This window comes from Gracilinanus agilis, chromosome 1 (genome assembly GCF_016433145.1).
Source record: "Gracilinanus agilis isolate LMUSP501 chromosome 1, AgileGrace, whole genome shotgun sequence".
Classification (NCBI taxonomy): domain Eukaryota; kingdom Metazoa; phylum Chordata; class Mammalia; order Didelphimorphia; family Didelphidae; genus Gracilinanus; species Gracilinanus agilis.
This window is the reverse complement of record NC_058130.1, coordinates 607,346,987-607,371,937: the sequence shown is the minus strand read 5'-3', so window position 1 is coordinate 607,371,937 and position 24,951 is coordinate 607,346,987. Positions and strand designations below refer to the sequence as shown.

The 24,951-nt window shown below is 37.4% G+C and overlaps 1 protein-coding gene across 1 annotated transcript; it reads right to left on the bottom strand.

Annotated features, from left to right (window-relative positions):
- Positions 1-3,826: 3,826 nt before the first annotated feature.
- Positions 3,827-17,667, bottom strand: GCM2 (glial cells missing transcription factor 2). Its single transcript, XM_044658147.1, has 5 exons — positions 17,578-17,667; positions 10,730-10,982; positions 8,940-9,052; positions 7,896-8,018; positions 3,827-4,714 (listed from the first exon to the last, which is right to left on the bottom strand). Exons 1-5 carry the CDS (start codon positions 17,665-17,667, stop codon positions 3,827-3,829), a joined length of 1,467 nt encoding a protein of 488 aa, XP_044514082.1.
- Between the last annotated feature and the right edge of the window lie 7,284 nt (positions 17,668-24,951).

Below are 24,951 nucleotides of genomic sequence, written 5' to 3'. Positions count from 1 at the left end.
TACCAAATCTCAGGGAGTTGGGTTATGAAGGGCTCATCCTTAGCTTTTATTTTTCTTCTGCACATTTCACATCTTCTCAGCTGACAGTTCCTATTTATGAGGAAGAGAGGTGGTGCAGTGAATAGTATTGAATCTGGTGTCAAGAAGACTTTCAAATCTAGGCCCATTTACAAGCTATGTCACCCTGGGCAAGACACTTAACTGCTATATGCCTCAGTTTCCTCATCTGTAAAATAGGGATAATAATGGCCCTACCTCTTCCTAGTGATTTGAGCTCTGCAGTTTCCCTTCCATTTATCATTTCCTTTCTATTTATACAGTTACTACCCTACTTCAGGCCCTGATCACTTTTTAAACATTTCAAACCCTTACCTTCCTTCTTAGGATCAGTACTATATACTGGTGATAAGGGCTGGGCAATTGGGGTTAAATGACTTGCCCAGGATCACACAGCTAGAAAGTATCTGAGGCCAGACTAGAACCCAGGACCTCCCACCTCTAGGTTTAGCTCTTAATCCACTGTACCTAGCTGCCCCTGAATTCATCACTTCTTTTTTATCACTTTTTAAAAAAACGCTTGCCTTCTGTCTTAGAATCATATTAGTTCCAATTCAAGAAGAGTGGTAAGGGCTAGGCAATGGGGATTAAGTGACTTACCCAAGGTCACCCAGCTAGCACCTCATCACTTCTTAACTAGACTATCATAATAGCTCTCCTTCCTTTTATTTATTTATTTTATTCAGTCCTTCCCTCCTCTCCTCCCAGAAGGCATTATCTAGCAAAATATATAGATTATGTCTTTGGTATTTCTATTTCTCAGTTCATTCTCTGGAGGTGAACATTCACAAATTAGTCTTTAAATATTAAATTTGTAACTGTATATAATGTTCTCTTGGTTCTACTCATTTTACTCTTCATTATCTCATGTAGTTCTTTTCAAGTTAAAAAAATTAATCTGCTCATTGTTTCTTATGGAATAGTAGTATTCCATCACAACAAAATGGCTTTTTAAATGTTCTCCTTGCCTTCATTTTCTACTCTGTTCAATCAATCCTTCAACGAACTGCCAAAATAATCTTCCTAGTTCATAGCTCTGACCAAGACACTCTCCTGCTCAAAAACCTTCATTCTCTCCTCTTTGCCTATCAGATAAAATACAGATTCCTTATCCTGATATTCAGAGTTTTCACAATCTGGTGACAACCTAGTTTGCTACCTTTCTGATCTCATATCATAGGATCTTTCACTGAAAAAGACTTCCCCAACCTCTCTTAATTCTAGTGTGTTCCTACTGCCAATTATTTTCTGTTTATCCTATATATAACTTGCTTTATATAGATATATATGTATATATATGCGCACACATATATATGCTTATATTTATCTCCCCCACTATATTATAAGCTTCTTGAGGGCAGGGACTGTCTTTTTTGCCTCTTTTTGCATCCCTTAGCACAGTGTCTGGCATATTGTAGGTGCTTAATTAATGTTTGTTGATTCGAATATAAATATTATATATATGCATATATATAATTACCATATCTAGGAGATGGTAATTTGGACCTTATAATTTTGGAAAACATATGACGAAAATTGTTATTACTTGCAATTGGGAAAATAAAATGTCTTTGAATAAAAAATAAAGATAACTATCCTGTCTTTCTAAAAAAAAGTTTTCTGATTTAATTCCCCAATGAAAATTCCATACCGTACCCCAACTAAATACTGTTCCCTTAATTAATCTTGCCCTCTTTAGCCTCCATGCCTTGGAATACAACTTCTGCCATATCAAGAATAGTTTCTTTCCTCTTCATTCCTGTCTTCACCATTTAACATCCTTTTCCTTCTCCTCACCAGATCCCTCCCTCATTAGAAGTATTCTTTCTGACTCAGAAGCTCCTTCCTATTCCACTCTGACCTCTTATTTATTCATTTCTGAAATTATATATTTGTGTATATACCTCATTTCTACCCATTTTCTCATCATTAGAAAGTAAATTCCATGATATGTATGACAAAAATTTTCATCTTTGTATCTTCAGTGTCTAGTCCAATACTCATTCATAGTAGGTACTCAACAATGTACGTCATCAAATCAATTAAATATTTATAAGCATCAAGTGCTACATAAAAAAATGTGGTAAGCTAAACTTGGATTACAGGTATGTTTATAGGTATGACAATCACAGATGAACAGGCTAGCTTTGAAAGTTATATATGGAATTTATTATACTTGAAAAGAAAGCTGTACATGATGAGGGACTCACAGTTACATGTATGATCCTCTTCTGTTCTAATTTGCATGTATTTTGTTTGATATTTAAGTTCAGAATAGAGAAAATTTAATTTTAAGAAAGGAAACTTCCAGCTAAACAGAAAAGTAGTTCCCTAATATGTTAATGCTTTTTAAAAACTTGATATAAGGAAAATAAACTAAGAATTATAGCTGTTCCAACATGGAATAGGCTGCCCTGGGAGCTGCTCTCTTCTTAGAAGTCTTCAAGGAGAGACGGGACAACCATGTGTCCAGTGTGGGATTCCTTTGGTGTAAATACTGGATGTAGGTCCTTTATAACTTTCCAATTCTGTGATTCAATGAATCTGATATTCTGTTCACCCAACTTTTAGAATATAATATTTTCTGAATTATTTCAGACTATGGTAGATATACATGATAGGCATACTAAAAAGGTTATATATGCCTGTGTGTGTTTCCTTCAAAAAGTCAAAATAGTCTGTTTCCTCCTTCAGTTTGGTTCTTAGCTTTGGAAACAGCATTTTGAGAATGGCTATCTAGTTATACCAAACATCAGCAACTAAATGTTGGAAAATGAATTCCCAATCTATTCAATGTAGACTTGTATAAAATGTGCTAATGTGAATATCCATTTCTTCTTTTAGCATGAATCAATCAAGAGCTTCTGATATGCTGATTTAAATATATCACTTTTACATTAGTCAAAAAATAACAAACTTCATTTAGAATGATAGCAAAAGAAGAGTGATATTCTTGGGAAATGAAAAATAAATATCTGTTTTGATTTTTAAATGATATCCAGAAAAATACATTTTAATACAATAACAATCAATAAGCTACAGTTAGACTTTTGCTGTTTAAAAACATTATTAATTGTTATATTTACCTCCATTCAAAAATCTAAATAGCATTTTTCCTCACCAAACAAAAACAGTATTCCTAAAGAGGTCATACAATAGTGTTCTGCTCAGTAAATGGTTCTGCATGTGAAGATATCACATATATACAAATAATTTTCTCAAAGTCACATATCATCTGTAGAAATGAAAAATGAGATTTTATGCAATTGGCCCAATGGAGAAGCTCAAGATAGAATCCAAAGACTTGGGTTCTGCTCTAAGGTCCTCCATTAATTATCTTTGATTTATACCCTTATTATTTATCATCTCTGTCATTTTGGCTTCATCATCTATATCAACTAAAAAGTGACTGAGATAGGATTTGAACCCAATTCTCTGTTAAGTCCAAGTCCAACACCCTTTCCAATAACCCTTGACTTTGAGGATGGGTCTGGACTGAATGTATGTCTTCCAAAGGCAAGTCTATCTAAATTCAAAAAGATTTGCCATCAGATCAGATAACTGGCTACAAAATCATGAAAAATTTTGTCTCAGTAATTTCTGATTTCTGATACAATCTATTAAGGCATGGGTTATAATCTATGTCAGGGCAGGAGGGAATGTCTGTACCAGTGGAATCATGGATCCCAAAAGTATTGCAGTTATCACTTTTAAAATGTGTGGTTATGCTCTCAAAACTAATCAGTTTTGCTGAACTTTTGATTATCCATCAGAAGTCCTCATTCTCATATCTAAAGGGCTGACCTACTTGATCTGAATAATTGTTTTCTGGGGCCAGCCCACATCGATACACATCCCAGGCTTCTTCAGCTTGTTCTCCCTTGGTTGGGATTGGTTCCTCAACATATGTCAAAATGGATTTGCCCTCTTGACAGTCATCTTGAATCTTGGCTTCTGGATAGATGGTCCTTGGGGTTCGATCTGACATATGGTTACAGCTCTGAAGGTTTTTCACATCACATACATTGTTGTTATATTTCACTACAGGTGATTTATAGGCTTGATAGGATACTTTAGTGGTGGTGGTGATCACTGTCTGTAGAGCAGGAGCTGCTGGTGAGGGACTCTGTAGGTAAGCACAGGAATATTCTGAATTATAATAAGGGTGAGTAGTAGAGGCCTGGAACTGTCCATGGTTATTTGTCTCCCCACAGCCAGTTTTCCCAAGAATTGCTTTCCTCCCATGATGTTTACTGGAGACATCCAAGTTCCGGTCATGGACACTAAAGGAATTGACATTACACTGTAATCCATTGAGATAAGTCCAGTCTGCGTCACTATGTTTTTTACTGGGATCTTTGTAGAGGTTGGGATATGAGCTAGTGTTTATGTAATTGGGGACTGCAAATTCATAGCCACAAGTTGGCCTAGGCATATAGATTCTAGGATTTGGACATTTTTGAAAGGGTGGAATTATGTCTTCTTGAAAGCAGGCTGGGTCGTAGGTAGCTTTGTAAGGATCAGATTTTTGAAAGGAAGAGTAAGGCTGAGCTGGAATAGGGAAGCTGGTATCTGTAAATATACCAAAGCTTTCTAGGCTTTCTGAGCTGGACAACGTATTTGTGAAATGACCACTGCTGTCTTGGTACTGTTCAATCTGAAAAATGAAGAAGAAGCAAATCAATAATTAAATAATTTAGATATTTGACTTGCATGAAAGCAATAACTCATGCCAGTTTTATCCTAGTACACTTCTATTATTAGGAAAACCAGCAAAGGATTGGAAGAATAACCTGACTGGCAGAAAAACATTCTGAAATGAATAATGGATCTTTCAAATGGACTATGATGCAAGCCTCATTATCCTCTGTTTACATTTTAATGGAAATTATACTTTCTTAATTCCATATCAACAACATTGTTGTTAGCTCCTGTAACTTGGAGGAAAAGCAAAGACTTCAGAAATTTCACTGGAAGAACATTTTAAAATACTATCTCCAAACAGTAAGTCATTTAACAAATATTTATCAGATGTTTACTATATACTAGACATTGTGCTAAGTGCTGGGGATAGCTCAGTAGGGAGACTAGGGATGGAAAGATAGAACTAGAACTCACCTAAGTTGAGAGCAAACAGTATACAAAGTGCTTAGCAGTGCCTGATACATAGTAAACACTGTATAAATATTAGCTATTTTTATTATTTACTGATTGAAGGTAGCTCAGAACCATTTATCTATTTTAAATTTTCTTTGAAAATGCCTTTTAGATGCTCTAGAATAACTTGCTTTTCAAATTCTAATGTGATTCTACCCTAATAACAGCCCCTTTGGTAGATGCAAGTCTTGGAGAATCCCCATTAATGGCAATCGCATTCTGTGTCATATGTATGGGGTGAACTCTTAAATCCATTGCTATCTTGCCCTCGCCAGGTTTAGCATTCCTCATCTCTTGCCTGTGTTATTCCCACCATACTTCCAGTCTCTGGCCACAGTGCTGCCAACTCAATCTTCCCCAACATTGCCTTTTTTCACATCATTTCTTTTTTTTTCCACATTATTTCTTATCAAGCACCTGGAGTGACTTTGTTTGGCCTGTCGTATCAAGTCTATACTTCTCTACCTGACTTTCCAGTTCTTCGAGATGTAACCCATCTCACCTCCTATGTGATCTTAGGTAAAGTCACTTAACTTCTTGCTACCACCGTTTCTTTAACTATAAAGTGAGGTGGATTAGATTAGGTGGCTTTAAGGTCCTCTCCTCCATCTAGAGCAGTGATTCCCAAAGTGGGTGCCACCACCCCCTGGTGGGTGCTGCAGCAATCCAGAGGAGCAGTGATGGCCACAAGTGCATTTGGGGCAGTGATAGTATGTGACAGGGGCTGCTAAGTAATATTTTTTCTGGAAAGGGGGCGGTAGGCTAAAAAAGTTTGGGAACCACTGATCTAGAGCTAGAATTTTATGCAACCTTATTTCCTATCTACAGCTTAATACACATCATCATTTCCCCACCACTTATCTCCATACCAGTTCGGCCAATCTTGTTGTCACACACACATGGGACATGGGTAATATTTCCTCCCTACTCAAGCTGCTCGAGCATACACTAAGCATTACCTTTTCCCAATTTTTGTTTTATTGATGATCAGAACTGCATAGTTCAGTACTTAATTGTTTACTGATTATACCATATACTTTATAGTTTGTCTTTTACATTAATGAGGCAAGCTACAAAAAAAATTTTTTAAGGTCTTTTACTTTTGTACCCTCTCCAGTGCATTGTACATGATGAGGACAAAATAGGCTGATTATCCAAATCTGAACTAAACCAGAGGAGAAATAACCCTTACCAGATCTCTATGACTAACAAAAAAATTTAACTAAACTTCCATTTCCATTGGTACTAAATAACTTTTATCTAGACCTTAAGTTAATTTTAGGATTTAACAAGCACGTGTATATGGGGGAAAGAGGTAGTTTTTCTCACATTGTGATAGAAGTGTGTGGGGAAAGCAGAGAAAAGAGACTTTCTGGGGAAAAGATGGATAAGAGGTTGCTTGTTTGTATCGTGGGGAAGAGTAGCATTATCCATCCTAGGTGACCTCTGAGGAGTTGTGATGGGTAATCTGGTTTTCTCTACTATTATGACTACATCAGGTCATGTGGGACAATTATGTTTCTTAGATCCATTATTTAAAGGGTAGTTCTCTAAATTAACCTGTAGCCCTGATCCTCTATGATAGATTTTGGCAGAGAATGGTTAGTTGGAGGAACCAACCCCTAGGTTAATGAATTAATATTCATGGTATATCAGGCAGTATACTAAGCAAAAACAGAAAAGGAAGCCATAGGCTCTATGATTGAGGGTAATTGTGGCCACTAGGAAAAGTACTGGAAGAAAAGGAGTGATAGCAGCAATACAGTAGGGGCTGAATGAGGTGAGGATGGGGGTCTTCCGATTTTTCAGTATTATCACCAAGGCTTCTGTGCTTCCTACAGTTGTTTAGATCTGAGGATCATAGAATAGGGCTGGGAAAAAAAGCTAAGAGATCATCTAGTCCAACCTCTTCATTTTATACATGAGGAGACTAAATACCAGTGACTTGTCCAAAGTCACACAAGTAGTTACACAGGCAGGACTTGAACATAGATCCTCTGATTTTAAAACCACTGTTCTTTCCATTTTACTATGGAGTCACCTGGTTCAGACTCCTTATTTGTAAAATAAGGAAATGGAGGCACAAGAGATACTGAGTGATTTGCAAAAAACCACACGGCAAAGCAGGGATCTAAAATTCATATCCCTTGACTCACAATCCAACACAATGCCTATGCCAGTGTTCAAAGCAACAGGGGGCACACCTTGAAACTGTCTTTAGAAAACAGATTTCTTGGGTTGAATTGCCAGAAAATTCCTATCTAGTCCCTCAAGTGTGTAATAGTTCATTTTTTTGTACTAACATTTAAAAAGACAGTACTCTCAGAGTCTTTCTTCCCCTATTTTTTCCTTGTCTCAATCAATCAACCAGCAAGCTTTAATTAAATAACAACTGTGTTTCATGCATTGTAAAATGTGCTGGGGATTGGAAGCCCAAAGTGCAAGTCTCTGTTCTCAAGGAACTTGAAATTCTATAGGGAGAAACAACATGAATATAAATAATAAATAGAACTTTACCAACATCTTCGGGTTCTTGTCAGTGTGAAATAGAAAATACAGAAGCTCACTAAGGGCAGGATTTTTTCAGGATGTTTCCTAGTGCTTTGCATATAGTCTGCTTAATGAATAAGCAAATTTACACTTTTTAAACTCTAAAGTACCTTACGAATATAAGGTAATACCTGTGACTCAGTGTTCCTCTTTTTTTGAGCCTGGTGAGATGACATTTGTCTCTTAATGGCACTTCTTCTTGCCTCTGTCTCAGATTTGCTTTCTGGTCTTGGATGATCATGAACTCCCTTGGCCTGCATCAGTTCAAACCATTGATCATGCATATATTTACTTAAGCAAAGACAGGATGCTAAACAATTCCAAGAATCCTAACTTTTTAAGAACAACCACTTAGTAGAATAGTTTATGAGATACCATATTTAAAAGTATTCTGTTTATCAGAAAGTACTATCACTGTGTAGCTATGTGGTACCAGGGTACTTCACATAAACTATGTATATTAAATATATTTAGAATACCATTTAGGGCTACTTAGACATAACATAAAGAAAGGGGGAAAGTAAGAATAAGCATTTATATAACACCCATTATGTACCAGACACTTTTATTATTTCATTTGATTCTCATATCAACCCTACAAAAGGCATTGTTATATATCTTCATTTTACAGTTGGGGAAACTGAGGCAAAGAGTTTAAGTGATTTTCTCAGGGTCACATAGGTCATGTCTGAGGCTGAATTTGAAATTAGGTCTTCCTGACTCCAGGTCCAACACTCTAACCACTGTACTACCTAATCCACTCTGCTAGGAAACAAGAGATTTAGATTCTGATTCCTCCTTTCTTTGCCGACTGGTCACTAACTAGCTGTGTGACCTTGAGAAAAAAAACTTAACCTCTCTGATTTTCAAAAACTTCACTTGTAAAATTGAGGATAATACTCTACCTCCATGAATGGAGGGGCTTAAGCAATTGCTATCTTAAGGTCTTAGGTATATTTGATGCTCAAACTTGTCAAGGTAAATAGTTTCTTCCACTTAGGATAGCATTACCTGTGTGCCCTTGGGAAAATGATTTAACTTTCCTGGGCCTTATTTTCCCCACCTATAAGATGAGGGAGTTGGACTAGGTTGCTTCTGAGGATTCTTCCTGCTCAGGAATTATGATCTTATAAAAATGGTCTACATTCTCATTTAAAAAACATAGATTATCTTACCTGGAAAAATATTGCCTTGCCATCAAGCCTCCAGAAGTTGGTAACTGGGTAGCCACTATGACCTCGACAAGGTATCAACTCTAAAGCTGAATTACAGTTGGGACATGCTTTTTCTGCAAGATCAAGGGAAGATATTAGTGGGTCTTGTCTACAACCAAAACACTACCACCACAAACCCCTCTACCTGATGGGAAGATAATAGTTACTCTTCAAAATCAGTTTATTATCTTAGATCACTTGACCTGTTAGACCAAGCTAATTCATTCTGTCTAAATAGCTTAGCACACCAGAATATTCCACCGCACATCGCTTGTGGCTCAATGGCAACAAATTCCCAGGCTTTTTAAAAGTGTCTATCCATTTAATTAGCCAAGACACAAGCATAAAATAGATTCAGAAGAAAAGAGTCAGAGAATCTGAGTTCTGTCCAGTTAGGAGTATCTCCATCTTTGTGGCTGTCCTCTTTGTAAAACTCCTTCTCTCCTCCCTTCTGTTCACCTCTGTTTGGCCCACTCTCAGAGTTTACCATCATCTTCACAACTTTCCTTCTATACTTGTTCCCTGGGGAAACCTGAAGCGAAGGTACAAAATGACAGGGCTATTTAGACAAAGGACAGAACATCCTTCATGGCTTCTGGAAATCTGTCTTTCTAGTCTCTTACACAGTGAAATTTGAGCACTGCTCCTTCCCTCCTCACCCCATAACATCCTTTTCACCTCCTGTCACAACTGAAGATTCTTTTCTTTGGGGTGAGACATTGGGATTGTATCTGTAGGACTGACTTGTTAAAATATAAACAGCTGGGGTAATGCACGAATGGAGGTAGTATGCTATAGGGGGAAGAACCCTGAACCAGAAGATATGGCTTCCAGGCCTGGCTCTGCTATTGCTGTCTGACACTGAGCGAGTCATTTCAGTTCTCTGGGTCATCATTTTCTCATCTAGGAAATGAGAATATTGGACTAGATCATCTCTTAGCTCTAAAGTTCCATGGCTTTGATATGTCCAATCTTTAACCTTAACTCTAATGCTGACTCCCACGTTTGGGCTACAGTAGAGTAGGTGGGACTGATTATAACAATCACCTTACTTTTTATCCTATTCTATATGCTGGTGAAGATTCCTTGTGAGTAGAACTCTTACTTCTGAGTAGAAGTCAAAAGGAGCTCTGAGTGTAGTAGAGTTGTGCCAGTAATAAAAGGTGGAAGAAAAGTGGGACCTTGTAAAAGGGGTATGATTCTGAAATCATTGTTTTTCCATGGTGGTGAGAAGGAGAGTGGGATGATATTTTGGTATTGGAGCCCTGGGATAAAGGGTCATTCGTTATTTTGTGAAATCATGAACATGAGCAGACATGGATGGTCTTGGGCAAAACTGTGGAGCAGTCAGTCCCCCTACTATTCCTAAGGAGATATTCTTACATGGAGAGAGATACCCTCTTAAGTTAGAGGATACACAGGGCAAACTTCATTTAATTCATTTTTTTCTTAAGAACAACTGTGTCTGCCCATACTCATGATTTCATAATAAGTGAATCTTTACCCTAGGCTTAAAAATCTTAAAATAGCACTCCATTTCCTTCTCATCACCATGCAACAAATATTGACTTCATAATACTGCTTTTACTATGAGGTCCCACTTGTAGTCCTATGTGACCTTTTAGTAAGTCACTTAGCTCCACTGAGCCTCAGTTTCCTCATCTGTTAAATGAAGGGGGTTAGACAAGAAAATGTCTAAGGGTACTTTAAGAATCATCTCTTCCCCGATGCTCCCCACCCAATCATGTTACTTTGCTGCTTCTGCCGGGCTTTATCACAAATGGCAGGGCGAAGCTGCAGCCTCGAGCCATCTGGTAGGTAACAGCTCCGGGCACACACCACCACTCCAAGGCAAGACTTCTTGAGGATCTGGCAATTGTGGTTGTTGGTGTTCCGCATGGCCCAGCCGCTGAGATGTCGCTGAGCATTCTTCTCATCTCCTTGGTAGATGAAGCGCACGTAACCATCTGGCCATTCCCTGAAGTGATCAAAGTGTTTGGGCTCCTGAAAGACATGAGGGATGGATAATGGGAGTTTGGTATTGGAGAAGAGAATGAGGCAGGGAAGAGTAGCCAAGGAAGAGAGAGATTTAAAAAGACAATGAATTAGAGAAAAGTCAACTCACATAGAGAAAACCAAGTGTTCAACCCTCCATCTACTACATCAAAAAAAATTCAGAATTTACTTCATTGAGGAGATTATTTTGACACAGAAAAGAGTACAACCATCATATTTATGGATCGGATAAATCACAGTCTGATGATAATCTCTCTCTTAAAAAAACAAAACAATAAACCTTACCTTCTGTCTTAGAACTAATACATAGTTCTAAGGAAGAAGAGTTGTAAGAGCTAGGCAATGGGGGTTAAGTGACTTGTACAGGGTCACATAGCTAGAAAGTGACTGAGACCAGATATGAACCCAGGACTTCCCATCTCTGGGTCTGGCTCTCAATCCACTGACCTACCTAGCTACCCCTTGATGATGAAATGGAATATTGGCAAGAACCCCAGGCTTATAGTCAAAGGATCTAGGCTCAAGTCCCATTTTGAGCACTTATTAAGTTAAATGAATTTGGGGAAATCATTTCATCTTTGATGCTCATTTCCCTCAACTGTAAAGTCCTTTCCACTTTAAAATCCTCCAAAGTTACTTGCAGTCCTAAAATTCTGTGATTCCATGAGAGTGTTTCCAAGTCCACACCAATGAATAGTGCTGAACTTTGAGTGAGGAAGAACTGGGTTCAAATCCTTCCCCAGACATGTACTGATTCAGTGATCCTAGGCAAGTCATTTAACTTCTCTCAGCCTCAATTTCCTCATCTCTAAAATGGGGTACCCACCTCACTGGGTTATTGTGGGATTTATATGATATACTATACGTATAGCGCTTTATACATTTTTAAAACTATTACTATACATCAATTAGCAGAATTCCAGTATAAGATGATTTACAAATTTATTCTCTTTTCATTGAAATGGAATTTAACATGTATCTTCACCTCTCTCCAGTGTTCTTTCTCCAAAGAATATAAGACTCTATCCATGGGGAATCAACTCTAGCCTTTTTTAAAAAACCCTTACCTTCTGTCTTAGAATCAATACTAAATATCAGTTCTAAGGCAGAAAAGCAGTAAGGGTTAGAAAATGGATTTAAGTGACTTGCCCAGGGTCACATAGCTAGGAAGTATCTGAGGCCAAATTCGAACCTAGGTCCTCTTGACTCTAGGCTTGGTTCCCTATCCACTGAGCCACCTACTTTCTCCTTCCCTTTTACCTTCTGTCTTAGAATCAGCTCTAGTCTTAATAGCACTTTTATGAGGGAAGTAAATAATATAAAACATTGACTTCCCCTACTCTTACTCTATTCCTTCCTTCCTCCACAGTCATATATGCCTTAAAGTAAAAACAAAAGGAGATCCCTTTGATAAGTGATAATGAATCCTCTTATGTCAGTGAGCTATTAAACTAAGAGAGATGGGAGGCAGTAGAGTGTATGGAAAGAATACTGAATTTCACATTAAAGGATCTCAGTTTGAATATTGGCTCTGTTCCTTACTAACTGAATGGTATCATGCAAGTTATTTAGGATCTCTAAAGTTTTCTCATCTATTAAATAAAAGAGTTTGGACTAGATAGTCTTAAATGCACCTTTTAGTTCTAAATCTATAGCCAGGGATTTTACAACCCACCCTGCAAAGCATCCCATGCTTATCAAATACACTCCAAACACTGGCATTGTCTGGAGAAAAATCTGTGTGACTAAGAGAGTCTAATTGAGAAGTCCAGTTCACAATCCATTGTTGTTGCTATTCAGGCATTTTTCAGTTATGTCTGGTTCTTCATGACCCCATTTGGGGTTTTCTTGGCAAAAATACTGGAGTGGTTTGCCATTTCCTTCTCCAACTCATTTTATAGATGAGGAAACTGAGGCAAACAGGGATAAGTGACTTGCCCAGGGTCACAGTAAGTGTCTGAGGTTAGATCTGTACTCAGGAAGATGTGTCTTCATGACAAGAGTCGTGGCACTCTCTCCACTGTGCCACCTACCTGCCCCACATTGCACTCCACAAAATGTCTAAATAGTGTCCTAGAACAGGATTCTCCAAGGTGGAATGTGCATGTACTAGGAAGTATGCAAGACATCCAACAGGCTGTTCAAAGAAACTATTAGAACTAAAGAGAGTTAGTTAGCACAGGCAAACATCAGATTTGCCACTGCTGCCTGACTCTGCACTCTCCCTCCCCCTTATCTGCACCCATCTCTCTCCTCTGTAGCAATGACACTTATATCTTATGCCTTCTGACTTGGCTACACACATCAGCTCTATTAGGGAATATACCAGAATTCTACTTTCCAGACATGGAGGTGGGGGAAGGATGCAACAGGAGCATACAAACCTTCCTTCCCTGGGAGCAGATACCATTCTTGTCTTCACCCTCAAGAGAAGATGTATAGGAAGTATAAAACACAACCCAGAACAGTCCCTTCCAGTAGAACTGGCCTCTGACTACATTAAAAAATTATAGATTAAATAAAGACCCAAATAAATACAACCCATGTAACCACAATAGTTTAAAAAAAAAAACCCATGATAGACTTAATTTAAAATGCTTTCTTATTTGAGGAAGGAAATTGAAAATTTCTTCTCTACAACATTCTACACCCCCCCCATACAGAAATTCTTCTAGATAAGCCTTATGTAAGGGGATAGAACCAACCACCACATTTGAAAGTCATTCTTGAGGCAGCTGGGTAGCTCAGTAGATTGAGAGACAGGCCTAGAGATGGGAGGTCCTAGGTTCAAAGCTGGTCTCAGACACTTCCCAGCTGTGTGATCCTGGGCAAGTCATTTGACCCCCATTGCCCACCCTTACCACTCTTCCACCTAGGAGCCAATACACAGAAGTTAAGGGTTTAAAAAAAATTTTTAAATAAATAAAAAAAGAAAGTCATTCTCTATAGGAAAGAGAAAAGTGATCATGGCTAAGTCCTATCTCCCAGGAGGGAACACAAAGATTCTGTTTAGCAAATTTTTTTCTTTTTTCATTTCTTTTTTTCCTTCTTTGAAAGTTGGACATACTATCTTCATTAATAAAAGATAAAAGAATGAACCTTGTCATTTGCATGTGTCTTTTGTCATGGTCAGCTAAGGAGTAGAGCAGAGTACCAGGCCCAAGAGTTAGGAAGAACTGAGTTCAAATCTGGCCTCAGACACACTTACTGGCTGTGTGACCTTGGGCAAGTCACTTAACTTCTATTTGCTCAGTTTCCTCATCCATAAAATAGAGGTAATACTAGCACTTATCTTCCAGAATTGTTATGAAGGTCAAATGAGATGATAATTATAAACCGCTTATCACAGTGCCTGCTATAGAGATGTTAGCTATTTTTATAGGCAACTGCAGAATACTGAAAAAGGGCACCAGTCCTGGAGTTGGAAGACATGAGTTCGAAATCCAGAATCACTAATTTGTGATTGTGTGATTCTAGATAAGTCATTTAACAAGTCTGAGTTCAGGTTTCCTAATTTGTAAAATGGAATAAATATTGTTTCTACCACTTACCTGATAAAGGTACTAAAATGATCCAAAGAGATAATTCATGAAAGGTTTTTGTAAACATTAAGATTTTATATGAATTTCAACTATTGATTATTGGTTTAAAAAAAGTTATTTGCATTAGTGAAGATCTCTACTGATTAGTTATTGATTAGTCTATCCAAATCGGGTAGATAAGACTTGGTCAGGCCAATCATTTCTTTCCCCTACCAGGTTGGGAGGGTTAAAAAAACAGATGAAGGAGAGAGTCAAGCTTTAGGCAGTATAAAATGGCAGATCTATTCTAAAGTGATTTTGCCATCTTAAGAGCTGAACTTTGAAAAATTGTATCTTGGTCTTTCCCTTAAAGGCAGCTAGGTAACACAGTGAATAAAAATTCTGGGTCTGGAGTCAGGAAGATAAGAGTTCAAATCCAGTCTCAGGCAGCCTTACTAGCTCTGTGTCCTTGGGCAAGTCAATTAATCTTGTTTGCCTCAGTTTCTTCATTTGTAAAATGAGCTGGAAAAGGAAATGGCAAACCACAAGAAAACCTCGAATGGGGTCACAAAGAGTCAGATGTGACTGAAATGATGGAACAACAACAGAAGTCTTTCCTTCAATCCAAGAGAACATGAGATCCCCAAAGACTTGCTCACTTTTGCTCTTGTATCACCAGTGCCTATAACTTTAAATATTATGTACCATACTTATCCTAAGTTCACAGATAGATCTAGAACTAAAAGGGACCTCAGAGGTTTTCTAGTCCAACCCTCTCATTTTTCAGATGAAGAAACTAAGATCAAGGGAGATTAAAGGACTTATCCCAAGTTAAACAAAGTAGAAGGTTTCAAAGGCAGGATTTGAACCCAGGATTTTGAACTTCAGTCAGAGTTCTTTCCACTGTACCATGATTCCTCCAAAAAGAAGTGTTTATTACCTGAAATTTTTAGAAAAGCTTTTGAACCCAGAGCTTTTACTGGTTGAAGTGAAGGAAAAAGTACACACTATACCCTAAGCAATGGAATAATCTGTCAGTTGTCCTTGGAGCTGAGGATTAGCTTGATAGTCACAGGATAGATAGAAGAGAAACCTTTATAGGTAGTAGTTTGGGAATTTGGTTGCAGAAAACTAGTTTTGCCATTACAGGGACATTTCTTTATACAACCAAATGGATAACAGGTTCAAAATCCAAAATGACAGGAGTTCAGAAGTAGGATTCATTTTCTTTATAATGTACTCTTCATTTATAAAAATCTAAATCTCTTCTTAAAGACTTAGTGATATTTTTGTATCTCTAGAGATATTACATCTATTCCCTATTTAAGAAACAGAAAGAAAGAAATAGCCAACATTTATTTATGTAATGCTTACTACGTGCCAGACATTGTGTTAAGCACTTTATTGATTATCATTTCATTGACAACGGGAGCTTTCTCTTTCAGCCAAAGAGAGAACTTATTGTATTCAGTTGAGAACTTGTCTATTTTGGATGGCTATCAAAGTTAGATCCTTTCACAGGATTTAGAGCTGGAAGAGACCTTAGAGATCATCTACTCCAATATCTAATTTCATAAATAGTGAAAGTGAAGACCAGGTAATTCCTCTGATCACATAGGTGGTAAATAGCAGAGTTGAGAAGCTGATTTTTTTTTACTCTACAATATGTAATCGACTTAGTACAATAAAAAATTCAATATATTAGGATAATAGTTACACATCAATTTAATGAAGGAGTCAGGGTTACAACTTAGCTGTCTTGTCTTCCAGGCCAATGTTCTTTCTCCTTTTCCACATTTTCTATGAAGTGGCAAGGTTGGGTTTCTGTGGGCATCAGTTTCCTTATATCACGAAGTGAAATGATTAGATTAGCTAATTTCTAAGGTCCAGTTGACTTTAAATTCTTTTATCTTATTATATTTTATAAACTCTAGGTTTCAATTACAAGCTTATGACTCAACTAAACAAAGCTCCTTCTATTCTCCTAAGATATAGTTATTTTCTAAACATATAAAATTAGGTTCTGTTTAGTCCAATGTCTTCATTTAGCATATTGAAAATGTCTTTATAGACTTTTAAGGATCACACAAGAAAGTCAATTAAGCTGCTTTCTAGTTATACGAATTTTTTTAATCCAAATTTGTATTACTCATTCTCCTTACTTTATTCATTAGTATTGAATTCTGGTGATTTCTGGCTAGTTTGAAAATTAAGCAATTATTTGGTAATCCTTTATTAAGTGTCTAACACTATACTAGATACCAGAGATAAAAACAGCCCCCTCAAAAAAAAATTAAAAAGTCCTTGCCTTCGAGGAACTTAATTCAGGAGAAACAACATGGTTCCTTCCATAATTAAAATCGCTAATCTAAGAAGGCAGATATGCCATGGTTGGGTGTATACAAAAGAATAATTTTCAGACTTTGAGGGCAGTTTGAAAAGTGAAAGAAGGAAAATGCTTTAAACATTCCTAACAATAAAAAGGAGGCAAATAGCTTTCTAATATTAACTCCTTTGCAATGGACAGCTTATTCTGATGTAGAGACTGCAAATTTGAAATAAAATTGGTCACATTTCAGGCACACCTTATATTTTAACTTAAAAGTAAGAACATGTAAACCATATGAAACAGGCTTTAAAATCTTTCCTGCTCATTTCAAGAAAAGCACAAGCTTTCTTTTTCTAAGATTAATCTCAGTAAATGAAAATTATGGCTCAAGTTTTAGGGAGAAGCTTTTGGGAGAATCGGTATGTGGAGATCAGAGATGCATTTCTATTTTCTCTCTTGCCTGTTTCAATCTAGTCACTTCCGAAGTGTATGGAAAAGGCAGATTTGTCAAAGTTGACTTCTTGACTGGAGGGACACAGTCTCTCTCTCTCTCTCTCTTTCTATTGCAAGAGAGTGAGGGGTGTATTTCTGAAGAATGGAAATCGGACCTAAATTTGGAGCCATTACATAAAACTAAATAGTACAAAACTAAATGTACATTTCAACCTTTCTTTTGAAGGAAAACTTAAGTCGACTTAACAGACCTAGCTTCCTCAACACAATTTTCACTTACTTGAGGCATTTTGGGGTCATTGATGTCCCAGTTGAGTTTCATCCCGTAAGAGCATGTGCAGTCGACCTCCTCAAAGGTATCCGTTGCCATTTTCGACCTCTTTCTCCGCTTTCTTTACTTTTCCCCCCACCGCTTCAAGGGAATTGAGGAAGTACCCCCTCCGAGGTCTCTGAAACTGAGATTCAAAAAAAATCAGTAATGATTTTCACACTGAGAAGGAAGTTAGAGGGTTGTTGTTGTTGTTGTTGTTTTTTTCTCATTAAATTAAAAAGAGCTAAATTTTAGAAATCAAAGACGCAAGTGAGGAGGAGAAGCGAAAGCATCTCCAAGGAAATAGAGAACAGTCCCGGGAGACCGAGCTGTGCCCCAGTCCAGGACTTAGGTGCTGTAAAGGACTGGCTGCAAGGATGAATGGGGACACAAGGCACACTTCACCAGCAGTCAGCAGAGGCTCCTCCTTGTTTTATTGTAGACTGGGAAGCTAAGGGAAGTTTCTTCCCTCTGCCCTTCCCCTGTCCTCTCACTGCTGAAGTGATATTCTGATCAGTGGACACAGACCAATGAACCCCGCAAAACTGAGAGGCAAAAAGGAGCCTGAGTCAGGCACTCCGAGGTGAGGGGAACTGGACACCATTGAGCACCTACGGTGCGCAAGTGGGGGAAGGCAAGTTTCCTACTTTATGAGAGGTTCCCAACCAAGTCTTGCCCTCTGAGATTCAGAAGGGTGGAGAGGTTCGGCACCTGAATCCACTACCTTCCACAGAAAAGCTATGTGGTAACAGCTTTGGAAATTGTATTTGGGCAAGGAAGCCTGGCCCCAAAGAAGAAAGGACAGTGCATATCCATTCCTTCTTTGTAGAGGTGGGGATGGGCACAGAGCACTACATACAATGCTAAACTTGGTTGAGATGCTTGTTCTTTCGCTAACCCTGTCCCCCTTCTTTTTCTTTCCTTATTTCAAAGGTTACCTGAGAGGAAAAGTGGAAGGATATAAACTCGAGGAATCAAAATATTTCCGTAACAATAGAAGAAATTGTAGGGGGGTCCAGATGCATCTTAGTTATTAAAATGGACACTTTGCTTAAGCCTAAAGATGTGGAGAACTCTGGTCCATGTTACAGAATCACACAATTGAAAGGAAACTTCACAACGATACAGTTCAATCCGCTCTCTTATAGAGAGGAAGCGAGTCCAGAGTGGCGAGTGCCCGCAGTTACATAGCTACTTCGTGACAGAGACAGATATTAAATTCAGGTCAGCTGGCAGCCACATCCAGGGTGATTTTAGAGTGCACCACCTTGGGATCCTGTGCTTCCATCATCTAATGTTATTAGTCAGCATTTTCCTGCCGCCAAGGTTTTTTGCATACAGCCCTAGGGCTTCACTTTCTTTTGCAGTTTGATGGAGGGAAGCAGCCAAGCCCCGACTAGGGAACCTGTCCACAAACTATCTAGCAGAGTGCATACCTGGGTTCTTATTCCGTTGAGACTGTCCAATAGCACAGAGGCCTCCACTCTCATTCTCTATGGTTGTGAGCATTTTCCAAGTGCCAAGCGGCCTCTTTCTACAAGAAGAGAATTTCTTCAAGCCCATCATTTTCGGGTCCTGTTAATTCTCTTGTGCATTCAAAATCTACTTCACTCAAGCTCATCCCATATCCCTGAGAATTATTTAATGAATTAACTACTTCAGTCAAAATGTTTTCCCTTAAGCTGGGGTGCTTGTGGTGGTGGTGGTGCTAGGGATGGGAGTGGGATGTTGGAGGCCCTGAATTCCTTCTGATACTTACCTGCAAAAGAAGTGAAGAGAAACCTTCCTTCCTGGAGAAACTTGATTGGTCTTACTGACTTTTCTCCTGCACCTATTTCCTCAAGCAAGATGCTGAACCTAGAGGAAGCTGGTGGAAGGAGGTGACAGAGATAAGAGTAATGAGACTGAATTGGTGGGGCAGTGGGGAATGGGTTCTCAGAAAGATGGGTTCTCAGAATTCAGGCCGAATGGGTGGGGTCGGGGAGCAGGGAAATCAACCCTTAAATGAGAAGTCAAACGTGAAGGCACACAAATCCACTTAAGATGCTAAGTAAAATAAAACAGCCAGAGCTCCCTTGAAACTGCAAATTCCTTGAAAACTACAGAGGGGAATGTCAATTCCTTGAGGATGGTAGGGATTAAGTTTTACCTTGATATCTCCAAAGCCTATCACTGTTCTTTGTACAAAATAGGTATTTTTTAAATGGCTGATTAAACTTTAAATTTTATGTACTGAAGAAACACAGTTAGGGAGGAGTGGTGAAAATTGAGTCATGGGCAATTTGGACCAGATCGCCTTTGAAGTCCTTTTAGTTTTGGCCCAACTCCTAGATTCCGCAATAAACAAAAAACCCTTTTAACCCGCAAGTAGTAGAACCTGCTATATATGACAGAATGCCTCTCTGTCTTTCCTTGTCTATCTCTCTCTGTTCTGTCTCTCTGTCTCTATCTCTGTCTCTGTTTCTGTCTCTCTCATACACACATACACTCACACACATGATCCCCCTACTTCCGCAACCCTATGCCTACAATTTTTAATTCACCCCGACATCATTATTTTTGTTGTTGTTGTAATCAGAGAATACTTTATTCTCATAGGCAAATCTGATCTAGAAAAGGTAACTTTCACAATATGATATGTTTTTACATGACAAAATCATAATTGGAACCCTAATCTCCTATCTCCTGGGGCAGTACCCTTTCTATTATCTCATGTGCTGTGCTGCACTGTAACTGGGAGCAGGTTATTCCTATTTCTGGAATATGCTTCTTTTTATTTTTTATTTAGAATATTTTTTCATGGTTACACAATTTATGGTTTTTTCCCCACCCCTCTCTCCTCCCAGAGCTGACAAGAAATTCCCCTTGGCTATTCATGCATCATTGTTCAAAACTGATTTCCATGTTATTCATATTTTCAATAGAGTGATCTTTTAACATCAAATCCCCAATCATATCCCCATTGTACCATAAGATCAATCATATGTTTTTCTTCTGAGTTTATGCTCCCACAGTTCTTTCTCTGGATGTGGATAACATTCTTTCTCATAAATTCCTCTGGATTGTCCTGTATCATTGTTTTGCTGCTAGTAAAGAAGTCCATTACATTGTGCCACAGTGTATCAGTCTCTGTGTACAATGTTCTCCTGGTTCTGCTCCTTTCGCTCTACATCAATTCCTGGAGGTCGATCCAGTTGACATGGAATTTCTCCAGTTCATCATTCCTTTCAGCACAATAGTATTCTATCAGCAACAGATACTACAAATTGTTCAGCCACCCCCCAATTGATGGACACCCCTTCATTTTCCAATTTTTTGCCATCACAAAGAGTGCAGCTATAAATATTTTTGTACAAGTATTTTCCCTATTGTTTCTTTGGGTTACAAACCTAGCAGTGGTATGGTTGGACCAAAAGGCATGCATTCTTTTAAAGCCCTTTGGACATAGTTCCAAATTGACCTCCAGAATGGTTGGATCCATAGCTCCACCCTCAGTGTGTTAGAGTACAAATTTTGCCACATCCCCTCCAACATTTATCATTTTCCTTTGCTGCCATATTGGCCAGTGTAAGGTGGTACCTCAGGGTTGTTTTTATTTGCATTTCTCTAAACAGGAGGGATTTAGAACACTTTTTCATGTGCTTATTGATAGTTTTGATTTCTTCATATGAAAACTGCCTATTCAGGTCCCTTGACCATTTGTAGATTTGGGAACGGCTTGACTTTTTGTAAATTTGACTTTGTTCCTTATATATTTTGGAAGTAAACCTTTGTCAGAGAGTGTTGTTATAAAAATTTTTCCCAGTTTGTTGCTTTCCTTCTAATTTTGGTTGCATTGGTTTTGTTTGTACAAAACTTTTTAAATTTGGTATAATCAGTCATTCATTTTACATTTTGTAATGTTCTCTATCTCTTGCTTGGTCTTAAATTCCTTCCTTAACACAGATATGACAGGCATACTCTTCTATGTTAACCTAATTTATTTCACCTGTTATATTTAAGTCATTTACCCATTTTGAATTTATTTTGGTATAGGATGTAAGATGTTGATCTAAATCTAATTTTTCCCATACTGTTTTCCAGCTTTCCCAGCATTTTTTGTCAAAGAGTGAGTTCTTTCCCCAAAAAGAACTTTTATTGAACACTAGCTTGCTGAGATCAGTTAGCCTTATCTATCCTATTGATCCACTCTTCTATTTCTTAGCCAGCACCATATTGTTTTGAAGACCACTGTTTTATATTAAAGTTTAAGACAGTGATAGCAAACCTATGACACACATCAGCACTGACACGCATAGCCATTTTTGATGACACATGGCCACATGCAGCTGCATACAGAGAAGTATGGGGCCACATGCTGAGGATGAAACACTTGCTGTAGTGTATTGTAGATGACAATTCTACCTATATTAATTTACCTATTTTGGTTTATTAAATGCAATTATAGTATAATTATACATTTTTATTATTTAAACTATAAAATATAAACTATAAATATCGTGAAATTATGGCTTTTTTCTCAAAGTGACACACCACCCAAGTTATGCTCAGTTTTTTGGCAAATTTTTACACACCAAGTTCAAAAGGTTGCCCATCACTGGTGTAAGATCTAGTACTGTGAGGCCTCCATCCTTCACATTTTTTTTTTGCATTATTTCCCTTGATATTCTTGATATTTTGTTCTTCCAGATGAACTTTGTTATAATTTTTTCTAATTCTATAAAAAGTTTTTTGGTGGTTTGATAGGTATGGCTCTGAATAAGTAGATTAATTTAGGTAAGATTGTCAATTTTATTATGTTAGCTCATCCTACCCATGAGCAATTTTTCCAATTATTTAGATCTATTTTTAATTGTGTGAAAAATGTTTTGTAGTTGTGTTCATATAATTCCTGTGTTTGTCTTGGTAGATAGATTCCTAAATATTTTATATTGTCTAGAGTGATTTTTAAATGGAGTTTTTCTTTCTAACTCCTGTTGCTGAATTTTGTTGGAAATATACAGAAATGCTGATGATTTATGTAGATTTATCTTGTACCCTGCAACTTTGCTAAAGTTGTTAATTATTTCCACTAGTCTTTTAGTTGATTTTCTAGGATTCTTTAAGTATACTATCAGATCATTTGCAAAGAGTGATAGTTTAGTTTCCTCATTGCCTACTTTAATCCCTTCAATTTCTTTTTCTTCTCTAATTGCTACTGCTAGAGTTTCTAATGCAATGCTAAATAATAGAGGTGATAATGGGCATCCTTGCTTCACTCCTGATCTTATTGGGAAGGCTCTAACTTGTCCCCATTACAGGTGATACTTGCTCATGGTTTTAAATATATTCTGTTTATTATTTTGAAGAATGGCCCTTCTATTCCTATACTTTCTATTGTTTTCAATAGGAATGGGTGTTATATTTTATCAAAGGCTTTTTCTGCATGTATTGAGATAATCATGTGATTTCTATTGGTTTGATTATTGATATGGTCAATTTTGTGGATGGTTTTCCTAACATTAAACCATCCTTTCATTACTGGTATAAATCCCACCTGGTCATAGTGAATAATTCTTGTGATAACTTGCTGTAGTCTTTTTGCTAGTATTTTACTTAAGATTTTTACATCTATGTTCATTAAGGAGATTGATCTGTGTTTTTTTTTTCTGTTTTGATATGTTGTCTCCCCATTGTCATTCTTTTTAATGAAGTCCATAATTGTTTCTATGATTTCTTTTTGGACTCATCAGTTTTGAAGAATTAGATTATGTAGTTTCCAATTAAATTTAAATTTGCCTTTCCATGGACCCTTGTTAATTATAATTTTGATTACATTATGATCTGAAAAAAGTTGCATTTATTATTTTTGCTTTTCTGCATTTGTTTGCAATATTTCTATGCCCTAGTACATGGTTGATCTTTGTATATGTATCATTTATTGCTGAGAATGTATATTCCTTTTTATCCCTGTTCAGTTTTCTCCAGATGTCTATTAACTCTAATTTTTCTAGCATTTCATGCACTTCCCTTACTTCTTTCTTATTTTTCAGTTTGATTCATCCAGGTCTGAAAGGGGAAGGTTGAGATCCCACACTAGGATGGTCTTACCATCCTGTTCTTCCTTAAGCTTCTTTAATTTTTCCTTTAGAAATCTAGATTCCATACTATTTGGTGCATATATGTTTAGAATTGATATTACTTCATTGTTTATAGTACCTTTTAGCAAGATGTAATTTCCTTCCTCATCTCTTTTAATCAGATATATTAATTTTGTCTGAGGTTATGATCGCTATTCTTCCTTTTTTTACTTTAGATCAGTGATTCCCAAAGTGGGCGCTACCACCCCCTGGTGGGTGCTACAGTGATCCAGGAGAGCAGTGATGGCCACACTTTTTTTGTATTACATTCTATTCTGAGTTCAATAAATAGTTTCATAATTTCCAGGGGGCGCTAAGTAATATTTTTTGTGGAAAGGGGGTGGTAGGCCAAAAAAGTTTGGGAACCACTGCTTTAGATGATGCATAATAAATTTTGCTCCAGCCTTTTACCTTTACTCTGTGTATGTCACCCTACCTCAAATGTGTTTCTCATAAACAATTTATAGTAGGATTTTGGTTTTTAATCCACTCTGCTCTCTACTTCCATTTTATGGGTGAGTTCATCCTATTCACATTCAGTGTTATGATTACTAACTGTGTATTGCCCTCCTTCATATTATCCCCTTTAAATCCTGCTCTATTCCCCTTTTCTCTGTTCCTCTTCACCAGTATTTTGCTTTTTGTCACCTCCTCCCACTTCTTCCTCCCTATAATTGCCTCCCTCTTCTTATTCTTATTCCCCTTCTACTTTTCTGTGGGGTAAGCTAGAATTCTATACCCCACTGATTAGGGTAAGCTAGAATTCTATACCCCACTGAGTATGCTTGTTTTACCCTCTATGGGCCAGTTATGATCAGAGTAAATTTAAGTATTGCTCGTCACCACCCTTATCCTCCTCTCTCTATAATGATTTTTTATGCCTCTTTATGTTATATAATTTACTCCATTCTATCTCTCCCTTCCCTAATCTCTCAGGGCAATCCTCTCTTTCAGCCCTTGATTTTTTTTTACATATCATTCATATGCATACATATCATACATACATATATATCATTCCATATCATCACATTTACATATACATCATATCATCATAATCAGCTTACTTTTCCATCCTCTTTCTGAGTAAATTTCTTCTATCTTCTTTACTACTAAGAGTAATTTTTGAGAATTACAGAAATCCTCTTTCCTTGTAGATATATAAACATTTTGACCTTAATGAGTCCCTTAACTTTTCTCTTTTTTATTGACCTTTTTGGACTTCTCT